At 41.4% G+C, this 14,931-nt stretch overlaps 1 protein-coding gene across 1 annotated transcript in view; it reads right to left on the bottom strand.

Annotated features, from left to right (window-relative positions):
• The window catches only part of gemin5 (gem (nuclear organelle) associated protein 5), a 59,374-nt gene that overhangs the window by 26,294 nt on the left and 18,149 nt on the right, over positions 1-14,931 (bottom strand). Inside the window, exons 6-12 of the mRNA XM_060936500.1 lie at positions 14,351-14,483; positions 9,189-9,351; positions 7,565-7,777; positions 4,891-4,976; positions 4,687-4,769; positions 3,648-3,781; positions 1,821-1,894 (exon numbers count right to left, since the gene is read on the bottom strand). Of these exons, the coding sequence (XP_060792483.1) occupies positions 1,821-1,894; positions 3,648-3,781; positions 4,687-4,769; positions 4,891-4,976; positions 7,565-7,777; positions 9,189-9,351; positions 14,351-14,483 (886 nt within the window). The remainder of the gene's footprint in view (positions 1-1,820; positions 1,895-3,647; positions 3,782-4,686; positions 4,770-4,890; positions 4,977-7,564; positions 7,778-9,188; positions 9,352-14,350; positions 14,484-14,931) is intronic.

Below are 14,931 nucleotides of genomic sequence, written 5' to 3' on the forward strand. Positions count from 1 at the left end.
GCTAGTGCAGTTCGCCTGTGAAACAGGGTTGTTTGCGCGAATCGGGGCAGCGGGAACAGCGTTTTCGGAAATTAAAAATGTGTCATTAGAAGGGAGACGAAAAAACCCCCTGATTTTTAAGGACTTTTATTGACTTTAACAGATTTTCATCAATTTTATGGATAATTAAGTACTTAATTTTACAAATTCATTTTTTTAGGACTTTTATGGACTTTAAGGACCTGTACGAACACTGCCTTAGACGGCACTGCATCACATACAGGCATGCTTCCGTATTGGAAATCACAAAATGGGCTCAGGAATATTTCCAGAGAACATTATCTGTGAACACAATTCACTGTGCCATCCGCCGTTGCCAGCTAAAACTCTATAGTTCAAAGAAGAAGCCGTATCTAAACATGATCCAGAAGCGCAGACGTCTTCTCTGGGCCAAGGCTCATTTAAAATGGACTGTGGCAAAGTGGAAAACTGTTCTGTGGTCAGACGAATCAAAATTTGAAGTTCTTTATGGAAATCAGGGACGCCGTGTCATTCGGACTAAAGAGGAGAAGGACGACCCAAGTTGTTATCAGCGCTCAGTTCAGAAGCCTGCATCTCTGATGGTATGGGGTTGCATTAGTGCATGTGGCATGGGCAGCTTACACATCTGGAAAGACACCATCAATGCTGAAAGGTATATCCAGGTTCTAGAGCAACATATGCTCCCATCCAGACGACATCTTTTTCAGGGAAGACCTTGCATTTTCCAACATGACAATGCCAAACCACATACTGCATCAATTACAGCATCATGGCTGCGTAGAAGAAGGGTCCGGGTACTGAACTGGCCAGCCTGCAGTCCAGATCTTTCACCCATAGAAAACATTTGGCGCATCATAAAACGGAAGATACGACAAAAAAGACCTGAGACAGTTGAGCAACTAGAATCCTACATTAGACAAGAATGGGTTAACATTCCTATCCCTAAACTTGAGCAACTTGTCTCCTCAGTCCCCAGACGTTTACAGACTGTTGTAAAGAGAAAAGGGGATGTCTCACAGTGGGAAACATGGCCTTGTCCCAACTTTGAGATGTGGTGTTGTCATGAAATTTAAAATCACCTAATTTTTCTCTTTAAATGATACATTTTCTCAGTTTAAACATTTGATATGTCATCTATGTTCTATTCTGAATAAAATATGGAATTTTGAAACTTCCACATCATTGCATTCCGTTTTTATTTACAATTTGTACTTTGTCCCAACTTTTTTGGAATCGGGGTTGTAAGAACCTTGCCAATTCTATTCCATTCCATGGGCAATATCGTGATTTAGAATACCGTAATACTATGAATTATAATACTGTCTCTCACTGGGGGACAGGCAGGTCCAACAATCATAAAACATTCACCTTTCATGTGATATACTGCAGTTATGATTAAATTAACGAGCTTCACTTTGGTGTGGCGTTCCTCGATAACCGGTGTAGATGACTTATGATCGTTTGAGAATGGAGAACATGCACGTTTGCGGAAACACTGATGAAACTGAGCAAAATAGGATCTAGTGCACAGGTGGGATATAAAACTCTACTGCTAACTCCACACAGTCACCTCAACAGAAAATAATGCCAATATCCAGGTTGGAATATCATCTTTTTATGAGCAGTGCAAAGATTTTCAGCTTATTAAGTGGGTTTCTGGGAAACCAAAGCAGGGAAGTGGGGTTTCACTTGCCCGGTTGGCGAGCTAATGGATTTAACATTCATCAAAACGTCCAAATCACATAATACATTTAATTTAATATAAGCAACTGTAAAAGCATCACGTGGAAACCGCTCACCCGTCTTCATTTCCGATCGCCAAGACTTTCCCATCTGGCTTCCAGCTCAGGTCTGTGTGAGGAGAGAGTTTGTGCTGCAAACAACAGACCAGAACAAACACACAGTCAGTCAGTCATGCACAAAAAAAAAAAAATCAAAATGATGAAAGAATAACAATCTAACAGGAGTTGCTAGGTTATCAGGCGCACCACTACAGCAACCCTCATAATTATGAGTTATAATAGGGAAGCGCCGGGAGACTTGGGACAGTTTGTATTCCCATAAATTAATCTCAGCCAATCAGGTTTTCATCAAATGTTGGCCCGGAGAGTAACCGATTTCCTCTGGAGCTGAAGCTGGACACTGCAGTAACGTTTGTGCAGTTCAATATTTTATCAACCAAAATTTGTACAGTATTTTCTACTTCGCCTCCACCTCCATTCTATGGTGTAATGTACGCTGGTGAATTGGGGATTTGTTAGGAATTAAAGCCTGTAGCCTTGAGTTAACATATATAGTATTGTTTATTAAACTTATATTCTGTGGAAAAACATTTAAAATTGGACGGCCTTTCAATTTCATAAAATCAGTGAAATTTAGTTCCGTCTGAAATGTGATATGTTTATTTCTGTTACACCTCACAAAATATCAGGCCATTCTGTGGCTGGGAAGTTATTTAATTTGAGGGGATTAAAGCAAATAATGTGCATGAAATGAAATCGCTCGCTTCATGCAGTCAAGCAGACAGAGGAAGTCCGTGTGCGCATGCGCAGGTTTACCTTCTTCTTCTTTTGGGTTTTACAGCAGCTGGCATCCACAGTGTTGCATTACTGCCATCTACAGGTTTCCCTTTGAGCGTGCACTGACAGTTCCATCATTCTGTCGCTAAACGAACAGCTGATCACACCGAGGTGCTCGCTGAGCGCCCATATTTATTAGTTTGATATTTCCTGCGTTTCCTTTCCTTCGTATATAACATAACGTCTTTTCTTCTCGCTTTCTTTCCGTTACTGTAGTCGATCTTTTACGTTTCATTCGCACACTCGCGTCCTCCGTTTTTCTCTCCTGTTTCAAATTTGTATCCCACAATGCCTTGCGTGAACGGGGAAAGCCCACCACGTGATGCAGGACGTAGTATCTTGAATTGGGTCATGGTGAAGCAGGAAAAAATAGAGGAGAATTTAGGGCCATGTGGCTCTGAATTCATTAATTGTTCTATTTAAAAAAAAAAATTAGAAGTCTGATTCGAATTCAGTAGCTTTCGGTCACTAAACAAAAATAATTGGGTGTCGGGGAAAATTCTTTTTATGACCTACACTTGAAAAATCTGAAAGGCAGTCTAGCTTTAAGGATTTTTCTCCTTTGTCAAAATGGGGAGAGTTGAGACAGTTCATCATGTTACAGGTTTTTTTCTTGGGTTTACAAATATAAAATAGTTTTAAAATATTTGTTAGAAATGTGGGCGTGTCCCTGCATGAGGATGAATCTTATTTCATTCTTTCTTGAGAATGGAGTCAGGTTTTGGGTAAACTGACATTTTTGTCTCGCTGTACCAGCACTGTGTGTTCATACAGTTCATATGGGACAGGGTTCGATAATAAATAAATAAAAATTAAGCATGTCGGATTAAGCTCGGGATTTTATTTGTGTCCCGCGTATCCCCTCGACGTCTCAAAAAATAATAATAAGAGTAAAAGTGGATCCTGAAGGCCAGTATACGTGACAAGCTGAGAAACTAATGTTATGGTAAGACGGGACAATAAATACTCTCTAATGCAGTATGAACGTGTCCCGAGTTTCCCCGCTCTCCCCTATAATTAATGAACCACCTCATGTGAACAGCTTACTTTGATGTGGTTCGAGTCACGGATGAGTTTATCGATGTTGTTGGCTTCGTCGGACATCTTCCACGGGTCGTGCTGAAAGATAACGCCCTCTCCAGCACAACTGTACAGCGTGTAGTCAGGTTTATCCCCTGTACCTGAGAACACACATGAGATATTAACCTTCAGATTTCCATTAATGATGTACCAAGCCTGTGAAAACTAGACGTGGTAGAAATAAGAAAAAAAAAGAAAAAAACAAACTGCTGAATGTGTTGTTTGATGCAAATTAAAAGCAATTATGACAGAAACAAACGATTGAGTTATACCCTTACTCCCAGAGCACAAATTTCAAAACGGGTTACATCGCACGTTCTCTACATCGAGCGGTTTACTCGCGCAGCAGATCTGGACTGCTTTAACACCACGACTTGTTTGGATCAACGGATTCATTTTACTTGAACCAATTTGTTCAAACGAACTGCCATCACTAACTGAAAGTATCTGATTGTGTTTGTGGATCTCTGGTGATGTTCATCCAAATATGCACATGAAGTTGATTGGAAACGCATCTTCTGTATCCCGTCTCTGACACACACACACACACACACACACACACACACACACACACACACACACACACACACACAGCCATACATTTTCATTTTCGCCCAGATAAACAGTAAACAAATTAGCATACGCAAAACTCATCATTGCTTTTGCCACCACATCAGTGCCTCTCTGTCTCTCTCTCTAAACAAAAGCAATTATCTCCTGCACCCTCCAGCCCGATGATAGATAAAGCGATAAACGGTACGCAGCCGCGGCTGAGCTGCAAATGAAGTTTCTGCTCCTCGATTTCCCAGCAAAATGCCCAAAAGGGAATCGGGTTGTACATAATCTCTCTCAATTACGCCGAGCGCATGAACGATGCTCCAGGCGCCGCTGCTCGGTGATGGATGATTCTTGGCGCCGCTGCTATTTCAATATTTGCCAGCTCGGGAAGTTCGGGTTGGGCGTTATGGATGAACTCAGTGAAATCAAACACTAAAAAGAGACTCACCAAATGACAGGGGTGGAACCGGAGGACCCCAGTCCAGAGAGTAGACTGTTCTACGATGGTATGTGCTGGAGATCTGTGGAGGCCTACACACACACACACACACACACACACACACACACACACACACACAAAATAAAGTCTAGAATACAGGCTAATACGTTAGATGTGTTAAAGATTTAAAGATAAACGTGTGTGCGCTCGTACTTGTTGGAATACACGTCGTAGATCCCAACTTTTCCATCGTCTGTGCCGAACGCTAAAGATCCCTCCTTCACCGGATGCCACGCCAGCTGTCAGAGAACACAAATCAATAAAGTCTGAGAATCAATTTCCCAGTGGAAGTGATCGGTGACTGAGGTCCAAGCGTGAAAGAAAACTCTGCCACAACGCACCAGTTTCTGAGATTTTACAACAACGGCAGAGTCAAACGCGCGCGCGCGCGCACGCACACACGCACGCACGCACACCATTTTGTTTGAATTAACTCACTGAACTGTGAACAAGAACTATAAGCAGTTTCTCAAAACGATCCGCTTGGAAGCCAACAAAAGTATTTTAATATGATTTTTTATGAATTTGTATCTCACACACACCAGCCAAAATTATGGAGTTACGCACATTTTAAAGAACGAAAGAAAAAAAAAAAAAAGACAGACAGAAGGAGAGGAAGGAAAGAAGGAAAGAAAAAGAGGGAGAGGAAGGATGGAAAAAGGCAAGAAGAAAGAGAGGGAGGAAAAAAGAACGGCAAGAAAAACAGAAAAAGAAAGGAAAAAAACAAAGAAAGAGGGAGAGGAAGGATGGAAGGAAAGAAAGAGGGAGAGAAAGGATGAAAAGAAAAAGAAAGAAAGCCAAGAAGGAGGAAGGAAAGAAAAACAAAGAAAAAGAAAGGAAAAAGACAAAGAAAGAGGGAGAGGAAGGATGGAAAGAAAGCATGAAGGAAAAAGAAACAGGGAGAGAGGAAAGAAAGAAAGGCCAATAGGAGAGGAAGAAAAAAAAGAAAGAAAGAACAAAAATGAAAGGGATGAAAGAAAAAGAGCAGAAAAAGAGAAGGAAAGAAAGGAAGAAAGACAAAAGAGGGAGAGGAAGGATGGAAAGAAAGAAGAGAAAGAGAAATATCCTGGATTCCTGGGAAACTCAATGCTTTCAGAGAAATCAAATAAAGGTGTTTAAGTTCTGTATTTTACGCCTCTGTAACTGTGAGATTTGATGTGCAACAGAAAAACAAGAATTTTATTTAACACACTGTGTACAGTAGAGGTCTGCGTGGGACAGAATTTTCAGTCCCGCTCCCGCCTGCTCCCGCAAAGAATTATGATTTTCAGTCCCGCTCCCGCCCGCCATATTTTGTCCCGCTCCCACCCGCAAATCCCGCATGATGCAGACGTTCGCGTTATTTCTCACGGAAGTTCTTGTCATTGGCTTGGGGAATTAAACATGCTGAGCTTAGCTGAGCTCTCCACTGACCGATCCTTCACCTAGCGCACGTAGCGAGGGTGCGCGTTGCCAGGCGGCATGCGCAGCTGAGGCTTTACAGAGATACCCATTGTGAGCTTCACTAGAGGAGCTCTGCTCTTCTGCCATGATCGGAGATCTCAAACACGGAAGAGCGGAAAGGAATCGGAAACGTACGCGAGATTAGACCACATCCACAAATTTAGGCATCTTAAAATGTTTTTATTAATGCCAAATAAAATATCCAGCACAAATTATATATGATAGACATAAACAGGGGTGATAGCGTTCCGGCGCGCCGCGGCTGGGGAAAAAAAAAAAAAAATCTAGTTCGCCCATTGTCCTGTGTCATTCTGAGATGCGCAGATAGACAGTAAAGGGAATTCGGAATTCCCTTTACTGTCTATCTGCGCATCTCAGAATGACACAGGACAATGGGCGAACTAGATTTTTTTTTCCCCAGCCACGGCGCGCCGGAAATCCGGCACGGCGCCGGAACGCTATCACCCCTGCATAAATAAATAATTAATAAATTTTATTTTAAACACGTTTTTAGTTAGCGGGACTGCAGCTTATCACCTCTCCCGCCTGCTCCTGCATTGTGCACTCCCCCTCCCGCCCGCAATGAGCTTTCAAAATTTGTCCCGCGCCGCACTGCTTTGCGTCGGGTCCCGTGGGACTCCCGCGGGAGTGCAGGGCTCTAGTGTACAGTTCAAACGGACAACATTCAAATATTACACTTACAGCCGCACAAACCGATTCCACCAGGACACAAAACTCCCCGAACACTGAGACAACATGGCAGAAGGTGCCAATATTTTTGTGTTTTTCTCCTCCCTTTTATTTCTAAATGAAAACTAAACGAATGGTGACTGACTTTATTCCCGACCCGACTGTTTCTAATATACAGCGGGATCTTAAACTGGGAACAGAAAAAAAAAAAGTTTTAGAGAGTTTTAAAAAACTTAAACTAAAGAATGGAAAAGTTTAATATCTCAGATATTTAAGACTCTGCACTATTTATAAAGTCGGAGCTGATATTCAGCGCGTGTCTGATTATCAGGATTCGGCACATGAACATTTTTCCCTGCTGATAAAAGTGTGTGTGTCTGCGCATATCTGACACAACCATCATTACACACAACAAACAAACAAACAAACAAACAAACAAACAAACAAACAAACAAACAAACAAACAAACAAACCCCACACTCCTGTAGTCCAGCCCAGTGTCCCGCCCTAACGTGGATGGCGTGTCGAGTAAATCCAATCAAATATGTTTTTCAGTGTTCGTGAGAACCGTGGGAACGAGCGAGAGTGGATTAGACACAACACCCTTTCGTTAGCCCATCATCATGAACGCGTTCTTTCAAAACGAATCTGAGAACACGATCATTTTTATCAACCTCCACCTCCTGTGACTTACAGCGGTGACTTTAGACTTGATCCCCTGCCAGAACGTCTTGGTTTCGTACGGGTTCTGGATGGACAGAGTGTTCCACACGCGGATCATGTTGTCCCCGACCCCCAGCGCCAGGCAGCCTGTGGCCACCGGAGAGAAGCTCAGAGAGTAAACGAAACCTCCCATGGTGGGTAAAGTCCAGCAGCACTCCAGAGTGTTCAGATCCCAGCACTTAATCTGGACACAGAAAGAGACACAGTGAGACTGAAACCCGACCTCGTTATTCATTACATCAACAGATTCCAGTCATGCAGGTGATTTGGAACGTCCGTTAGAAATTCGAAATGATAGACGCTTTATCAGCTTCACGGTTCGATGTGTTGAGATGCTTTTCAGCTCGTCATGTCGTAAAGAGTCGTTATTTGGTCAACTAGCGTTGCCTTCTTCGACATCCCTCATCCACAAGGTGTTTGTGGACACACATTGGATCTTTTTTCTATCTTGTGTAAACATTAACTTCAGCTCTCGTATGTAAAACGTAACGGCACTAACGACCGAGTGGACGGATTTGTTTTCCTAATAAAGTGGTCTACAAGCGCAAATTACAGTAAAGTACAGAATAAAATATGTACAAATAAAACAAGTGATGCTTAATTATATTTGTAAATTGTACAGAAATTGGGTCTCATTGATCAGTTAAGTTTTCTGTAAATCACCAGGTGATTTGCATTTGGCGACGCCCACAAAACTCCATAAAAGGCAAAGCTCACACAGACTCTCTCAGAGGTAGAATTTAAATTATTTCGACTCAGAGATTCCAATAAAAACAGAATAGTTTCCGGTGTAACAGCACGTGAAAGGCCAAAGTCTGGAGATAAATTCATGAAAAAGTGATTTGGATGTGAATCGAAGTGTCTCAAGGTCGTAAATCCCCGGCGGCGTCCCTGATGCCGTGTGGAAGGACGCGTCCAGGGGAAGCTAATGATCCGCTGCAGGCTCTGGAGTATCCGACCCGTCCTGCTTTTATACACTACCGTTCAGAACCGAAAGCCGGGTCTTAGCCGTCGTAATTTATGGATTTCTTTCGGTTTGTTTTCATGTTCGATATTTCTTTAGTTGACGCTGTTAATGTGAAACGTCTGGGTTTCAGAGAAGAACGCTTTTCATTAAAGTTGTGTGTTTGACTAAAAATACACGACTTATTGATACAAACTCATCACGACTTGTATGATTAAAAGCTGATCAATCGAGGTTTACGTTAGAGTTCTGTTCTCATGTGTAATTTACACACAATAGACAGCACGAGTAGGATACGAACGTTTTTTCCCCCGCCATACGGTAAAAATACAAAATTTTCATGAATACGTCTTGTGCAAGTGCTCTTGTCTAGGATTCACGAATAAATCCTTTCATATCCGGTTTGATAAATTATTCGATCAGCACTCTTTAAATAATTGAAGGATAATCTTCAGGACTGAATGTTTGTAGAGCTGCTGAATTACAGTCTGTGTGAGTTTCCATTATTATAATGAACTGAATTTTCATTAAAATCACATTATAAACCTGTTTCTCCTCCAACGTTACTGTACACGAGAAGATTCCGGACCTTAAATGTTACGAATAACTCTGAACAAATAGAGAATCTCACGTCTCGGTCCATGGATGTGCTGATGAGAAGCTCTCGGTCCTCCACACACACTGAGCTCATGTTGAAGACGATGCGGCTGTGGTTCTGACCGTCTGAGGAGCTGCCCAGCAGAGTCCACTTCTGTTTGCCTGATTTTGTCAGATCCCAAAGCACCAGCTCACCACTAAACACACAAAAGGTAAATCAGACGCACGTTCTCACAACTATCCATCACTCTTCACTAATCCCCTTTCTTCTGGATCTTTGATGATTCAAAGTAAAATTCACAATAAATATCATACTGTATTGAACCAACGGCTGCTAATGTTCTCACTGCAGCAGAACTCAGTCCACACCTCGCATAGGTAGAATAACAGCATTTATTTTTTTCGCGGTCCAGTTTCCATCAAATCCTGCGCTCTGATTGGCTGGTGAGCGGGTCTGTAGCCTACAATACGGACCCCAGTTACGGACCTCTGGTGACTCGCTCGTTCACAACAACAAACATAGTAGTATTTTTTTGTCAACATTTTTTTTTTACAAGATTTATTTATAAGATTATCAAAAATCTTATAAATGTTTGCCAGCATTTCTCAGGAGAATAGCATTAATTTTACAGCATGGATAGCGATAATGACAGTCTTCACAGCGAAAGTGAGTTTTACTACCCTGAGGAAGAAGAAATAAAATAAAACATTTCAGGAGAAAGCTAAAAACCTCTAACTGTTACTAACGCTGAGCAAAAACATGGCTGAATCCTGAATGACTCAATTTTGTATAAATAGGGGACTACATAGGCGGCAAAATGTAGTTTTTTTTCCTGCCATGGAAGTGCACTTGTATACCGAGGAGGAAGCCATTTGCATTACAGCCGTGAATGAGGATTCAAAATAGCGGCTCGGCTCGGTTTTCCCTTTCGGGCGCTCTCGTTTTCTGTTAGAATTTGGTAAAGAAAAAAATAAATATATTATTTACCAGCTTAAAGGAACAGTCCACCGTACTTCCATAATGAAATATGCTCTTATCTGAATTGAGACGAGCTGCTCCGTACCTCTCCGAGCTTTGCGCGACCTCCCAGTCAGTCAGACGCGCTGTCACTCCTGTTAGCAATGTAGCTAGGCTCAGCATGGCCAATGGTATTTTTTGGGGCTGTAGTTAGATGCGACCAAACTCTTCCGCGTTTTTCCTGTTTACATAGGTTTATATGACCAGTGACGTGAAACAAGTTCAGTTACACAAACTGAAACGTAGCGATTTTCTATGCTATGGAAAGTCCGCACTATAATGACAGGCGTACTAACACCTTCTGCGCGCTTCGGCAGCGCATTGATACGGAGCTCAGATATCAATGCGCTGCCGAAGCGCGCAGAAGGGGTTAGTATGCCTGTCATTATAGTGCGGACTTTCCATAGCATAGAAAATCGCCACGTTTCAATTTGTGTAACTGAACTTGTTTCATATCACTGGTCATATAAACCTATGTAAACAGGAAAAACGCGGAAGAGTTTGGTCGCATCTAACTACAGCCCCAAAAAATACTATTGGCCATGCTGAGCCTAGCTACATTGCTAACAGGAGTGACAGCGCGTCTGACTGCGTCTGACTGACTGGGAGGTCGCGCAAAGCTCGGAGAGGTACGGAGCAGCTCGTCTCAATTCAGATAAGAGCATATTTCATTATGGAAGTACGGTGGACTGTTCCTTTAAGGTCGGTCCGTATGGTGAAATACCGTGACCTCGGCCTTGAATACTGACCTCGGCCCAGAGGGCCTCGCTCAGTACTTTCAAGACCTCGATCACGGTATTTTACCATATGGACCGCCCAGCTGGTAAATAACATATTATATATATATATATATATATATATATATATATATATATATATATGTAAAGTAGCAAACATGAAACAGGGACATAAATCTCTATACGTCACTTGTGATGAAATTGATGAATTGTTTTGATAAATTTGGGGACTTTTTGTGAATGTGTCAATATAATAAAAAGAAAAATCACACACTGGCTTGAAGATATGAAGTTTATCTTCTCGTGTTGAAAAACTCGCTATTTAAATAATATTGTCTTGTGTTGAGTGGTATATCGGATATATTCCATTCAGCTAGCATGATACTGAACGAGTCAAAGACAAGTAGCTGAATGGAATATATCTGATAGACCATGAAAAAAAAAATCCAGCCATTATTATTATTATACATACACATTCCTTTCGGGTGTTCAACGCATCTTTCTCTTTCAAAATTCTCTTAAAATTTGACGTATTTTGTAACGAAGCAAACCCGGCGGCCATGTTTGTTTACAAATTGTCACAGTCACTCACTAGTGTGGAAGTTTTACGTCTCCGACGTGTGACGTCATGACAACCATGCAATATCGTAAACCATATTCAACACTCATTCTCCATTGGGTAGAGTGACGTAATACACGCAGGATAAGCGATATGCTAACAATATTGCATGCTATCAAACCAAATGAATGAAACCTGCTAGAAGGGAATAGAACATGTTTTTATTCCACCGAAAAAGTGTCCCGTACGGATAATAATTCCCGATATTTCATTCCGATGACATCACTCCCGGTGTTTTCCCGCTGATTCGACGCGCATTGTCAAAATGACGAACCGGTTCAAAATGAAAATTCTTTTCATTAAGTTGTGTATTTGTTTGTGGATGTGTCTATATACAGTGGTGCTTGAAAGTTTGTGAACCCTTTAAAATGTTCTATATTTCTGCATAAATATGACCTAAAACATCATCAGATTTTCACACAAGTCCTAAAAGTAGATAAAGAGAACCCAGTTAAACAAATGAGACAAAAATATTATACTTGGTCATTTATTTACTGAGGAAAATGATCCAATATTACATATCTGTGAGTGGCAAAAGTATGTGAACCTTTGCTTTCAGTATCTGGTGTGACCCCCTTGTGCAGCAATAACTGCAACTAAACGTTTGCGGTAACTGTTGATCAGTCCTGCACACCGGCTTGGAGGAATTTTAGCCCATTCCTCCATACAGAACAGCTTCAACTCTGGGATGTTGGTGGGTTTCCTCACATGAACTGCTCGCTTCAGGTCCTTCCACGACATTTCGAGTGGATTAAGGTCAGGACTTTGACTTGGCCATTCCAAAACGTTAACTTTATTCTTCTTTAACCATTCTTTCGTAGAACAACTTGTGTGCTTAGGGTCGTTGTCTTGCTGCATGACCCACCTTCTCTTGAGATTCAGTTCATGGACAGATGTCCTGACATTTTCCTTTAGAATTCGCTGGGATAATTCAGAATTCATTGTTCCATCAATGATGGCAAGCCGTCCTAGCCCAGATGCAGCAAAACAGGCCCAAACCATGACACTACCACCACCATGTTTCACAGATAGGATAAGGTTTTTATGCTGGAATGCAGTGTTTTCCTTTCTCCAAACATAACGCTTCTCATTATCACCAAAATGTTCTATTTTGGTCTCATCCATCCACAAAACATTTTTCCAATAGCCTTCTGGCTTGTCCACGTGATCTTTAGCAAACTGCAGATGAGCAGCAATGTTCTTTTTGGAGAGCAGTGGCTTTCTCCTTGCAACCCTGCCATGCACATCATTGTTGTTCAGTGTTCTCCTGATGGTGGACTCATGACCATTAACATTAGCCAATGTGAGAGAGGCCTTCAGTTACTTGGAAGTTACCCTGGGGTCCTTTGTGACTTCACCGACTATTACATGCCTTGCTCTTGGAGTGATCTTTGTTGGTCGACCACTCCTGGGGAGGGTAACAATGGTCTTAAATTTCCTCCATTTGTACACAGTCTGTCTGACTGTGGATTGGTGGAGTCCAAACTCTTTAGAGATGGTTTTGCAACCTTTTCCAGCCTGATGAGCATCAACAACGCTTTTTCTGAGGTCCTCAGAAATCTCCTTTGTTCGTGCCATGATACACTTCCACAAACATGTGTTGTGAAGATCAGACTTTGATAGATCCCTGTTCTTTAAATAAAACAGGGTGCCCACTCACACCTGATTGTCATCCCATTGATTGAAAACACCTGACTCTAATTTCACCTTCAAATTAACTGCTAATCCTAGAGGTTCACATACTTTTGCCACTCACAGATATGTAATATTGGATCGTTTTCCTCAATAAATAAATGACCAAGTATAATATTTTTGTCTCATTTGTTTAACTGGGTTCTCTTTATCTACTTTTAGGACTTGTGTGAAAATCTGATGATGTTTTAGGCCATATTTATGCAGAAATATAGAAAATTCTAAAGGGTTCACAAACTTTCAAGCACCACTGTAATATAAAGAACATTACACGGCTGCACGAAGATACGAAGTTTATCTTCTCATGCTGAAAATATTTCACTCGTGATAAACACATTCACCACACGAAGATAAACTTCATATCTTCGTACAGCCGTGTAACATCCTCTCTGTTTTGTAAAGCAGCAAAAATGAAACAGCCGGACCGCCACTTAATTTATAAGCCGTTCAGTTTCTCAGTTAAAAGTCACTCAACTGGTGAACATAAACGCCCCTCCCAGAGATCTATTTGCAGCACTACAGATCGTAATAAACCTTCAGAAACCCACAAAAAACAGGCTGGTTTTGTGGGTGTGCCTGTAAATTTAAACATAACATCCAGCTCCAAATGAAGCTATTTACATATTTAAATTTAAAGGCACACCCACAAAATCAACCCGTTTTATTTGATAGGGTTTTTATATCATACTAAAACGGCATGAGAAAAAAAAGAATCAAGGAGTTCTTTCAATTAAAAAAAAACTCACAAAATTTACAAAAGCAACTCAGGGAATAATATAAATCACTCAAAAGCGGTATAATACGCCTCCTTTAATGATTCAGATTTATTTTATTTCTTCACCTCATTTGGGGTTTGAGTGACGTGTACATTAACACATTAACCCTCATTTTGGACCCTTTTTTTTGGAACGATGCTGCATTTGATTAAACGTTGTAACCCGTCCTCAACAGTCTCCTCAACTCTTGATGTCAAATCAAAATGGCTGCTCGCAGCATCAACAGTAACCACAGCAGCTCTTTTTACCTTTAAATGAGTTCCAGTGTATTTGCACACGTATTCGCTTTATAAACCCCGTTAACACTGATCTTTAAACACTAAAATAAACATCTAAAGGTCACAAAGTCCTGACCCGAAGCAGCTGGAGACGACTTGGGAAGGTCTTCCTTTGGGCCAGTGCACCGTGAGCCAGAGCCTCTCCCTGACCCCGGGGTCCACTCCTGCACCTCGCCTCTTCAGGAACGGCAGCTTCAGGGTCATAACACCTGCAGTACAGCGATTAATAAGTCAAGTTTATTTGTATAGCGCTTTTAACAATAGACACTGTCGCAAAGCAGCTTTACAGAATTTGAACGACTTAAAACATGAGCTAATTTTATCCCTAATCTATCCCCAATGAGCACGCCTGTGGCGACGGTGGCAAGGAAAAACGCCCTCAGACGACATGAGGAAGAAACCTCGAGAGGAACCAGACTCAAAAGGGAACCCATCCTCATTTGGGTAATAACACACAACGTGATTATAACATTAACAGTTTTAACATGAAGTCAGTTTCGTTGATGTTATAAACTCTTCATTTATGGATTTATAACATGGATTAATACCACGGCACACACCGAGTGGACACTCCAAGCTCTGAGTGGATGTTATAGTAGTGCAAACAAAATAAATAAATAAACAAATAATTTAGAATGACATTTTTAGGCCACTGGA

This window comes from Neoarius graeffei, chromosome 12, assembly GCF_027579695.1.
Source record: "Neoarius graeffei isolate fNeoGra1 chromosome 12, fNeoGra1.pri, whole genome shotgun sequence".
NCBI lineage: Eukaryota > Metazoa > Chordata > Actinopteri > Siluriformes > Ariidae > Neoarius > Neoarius graeffei.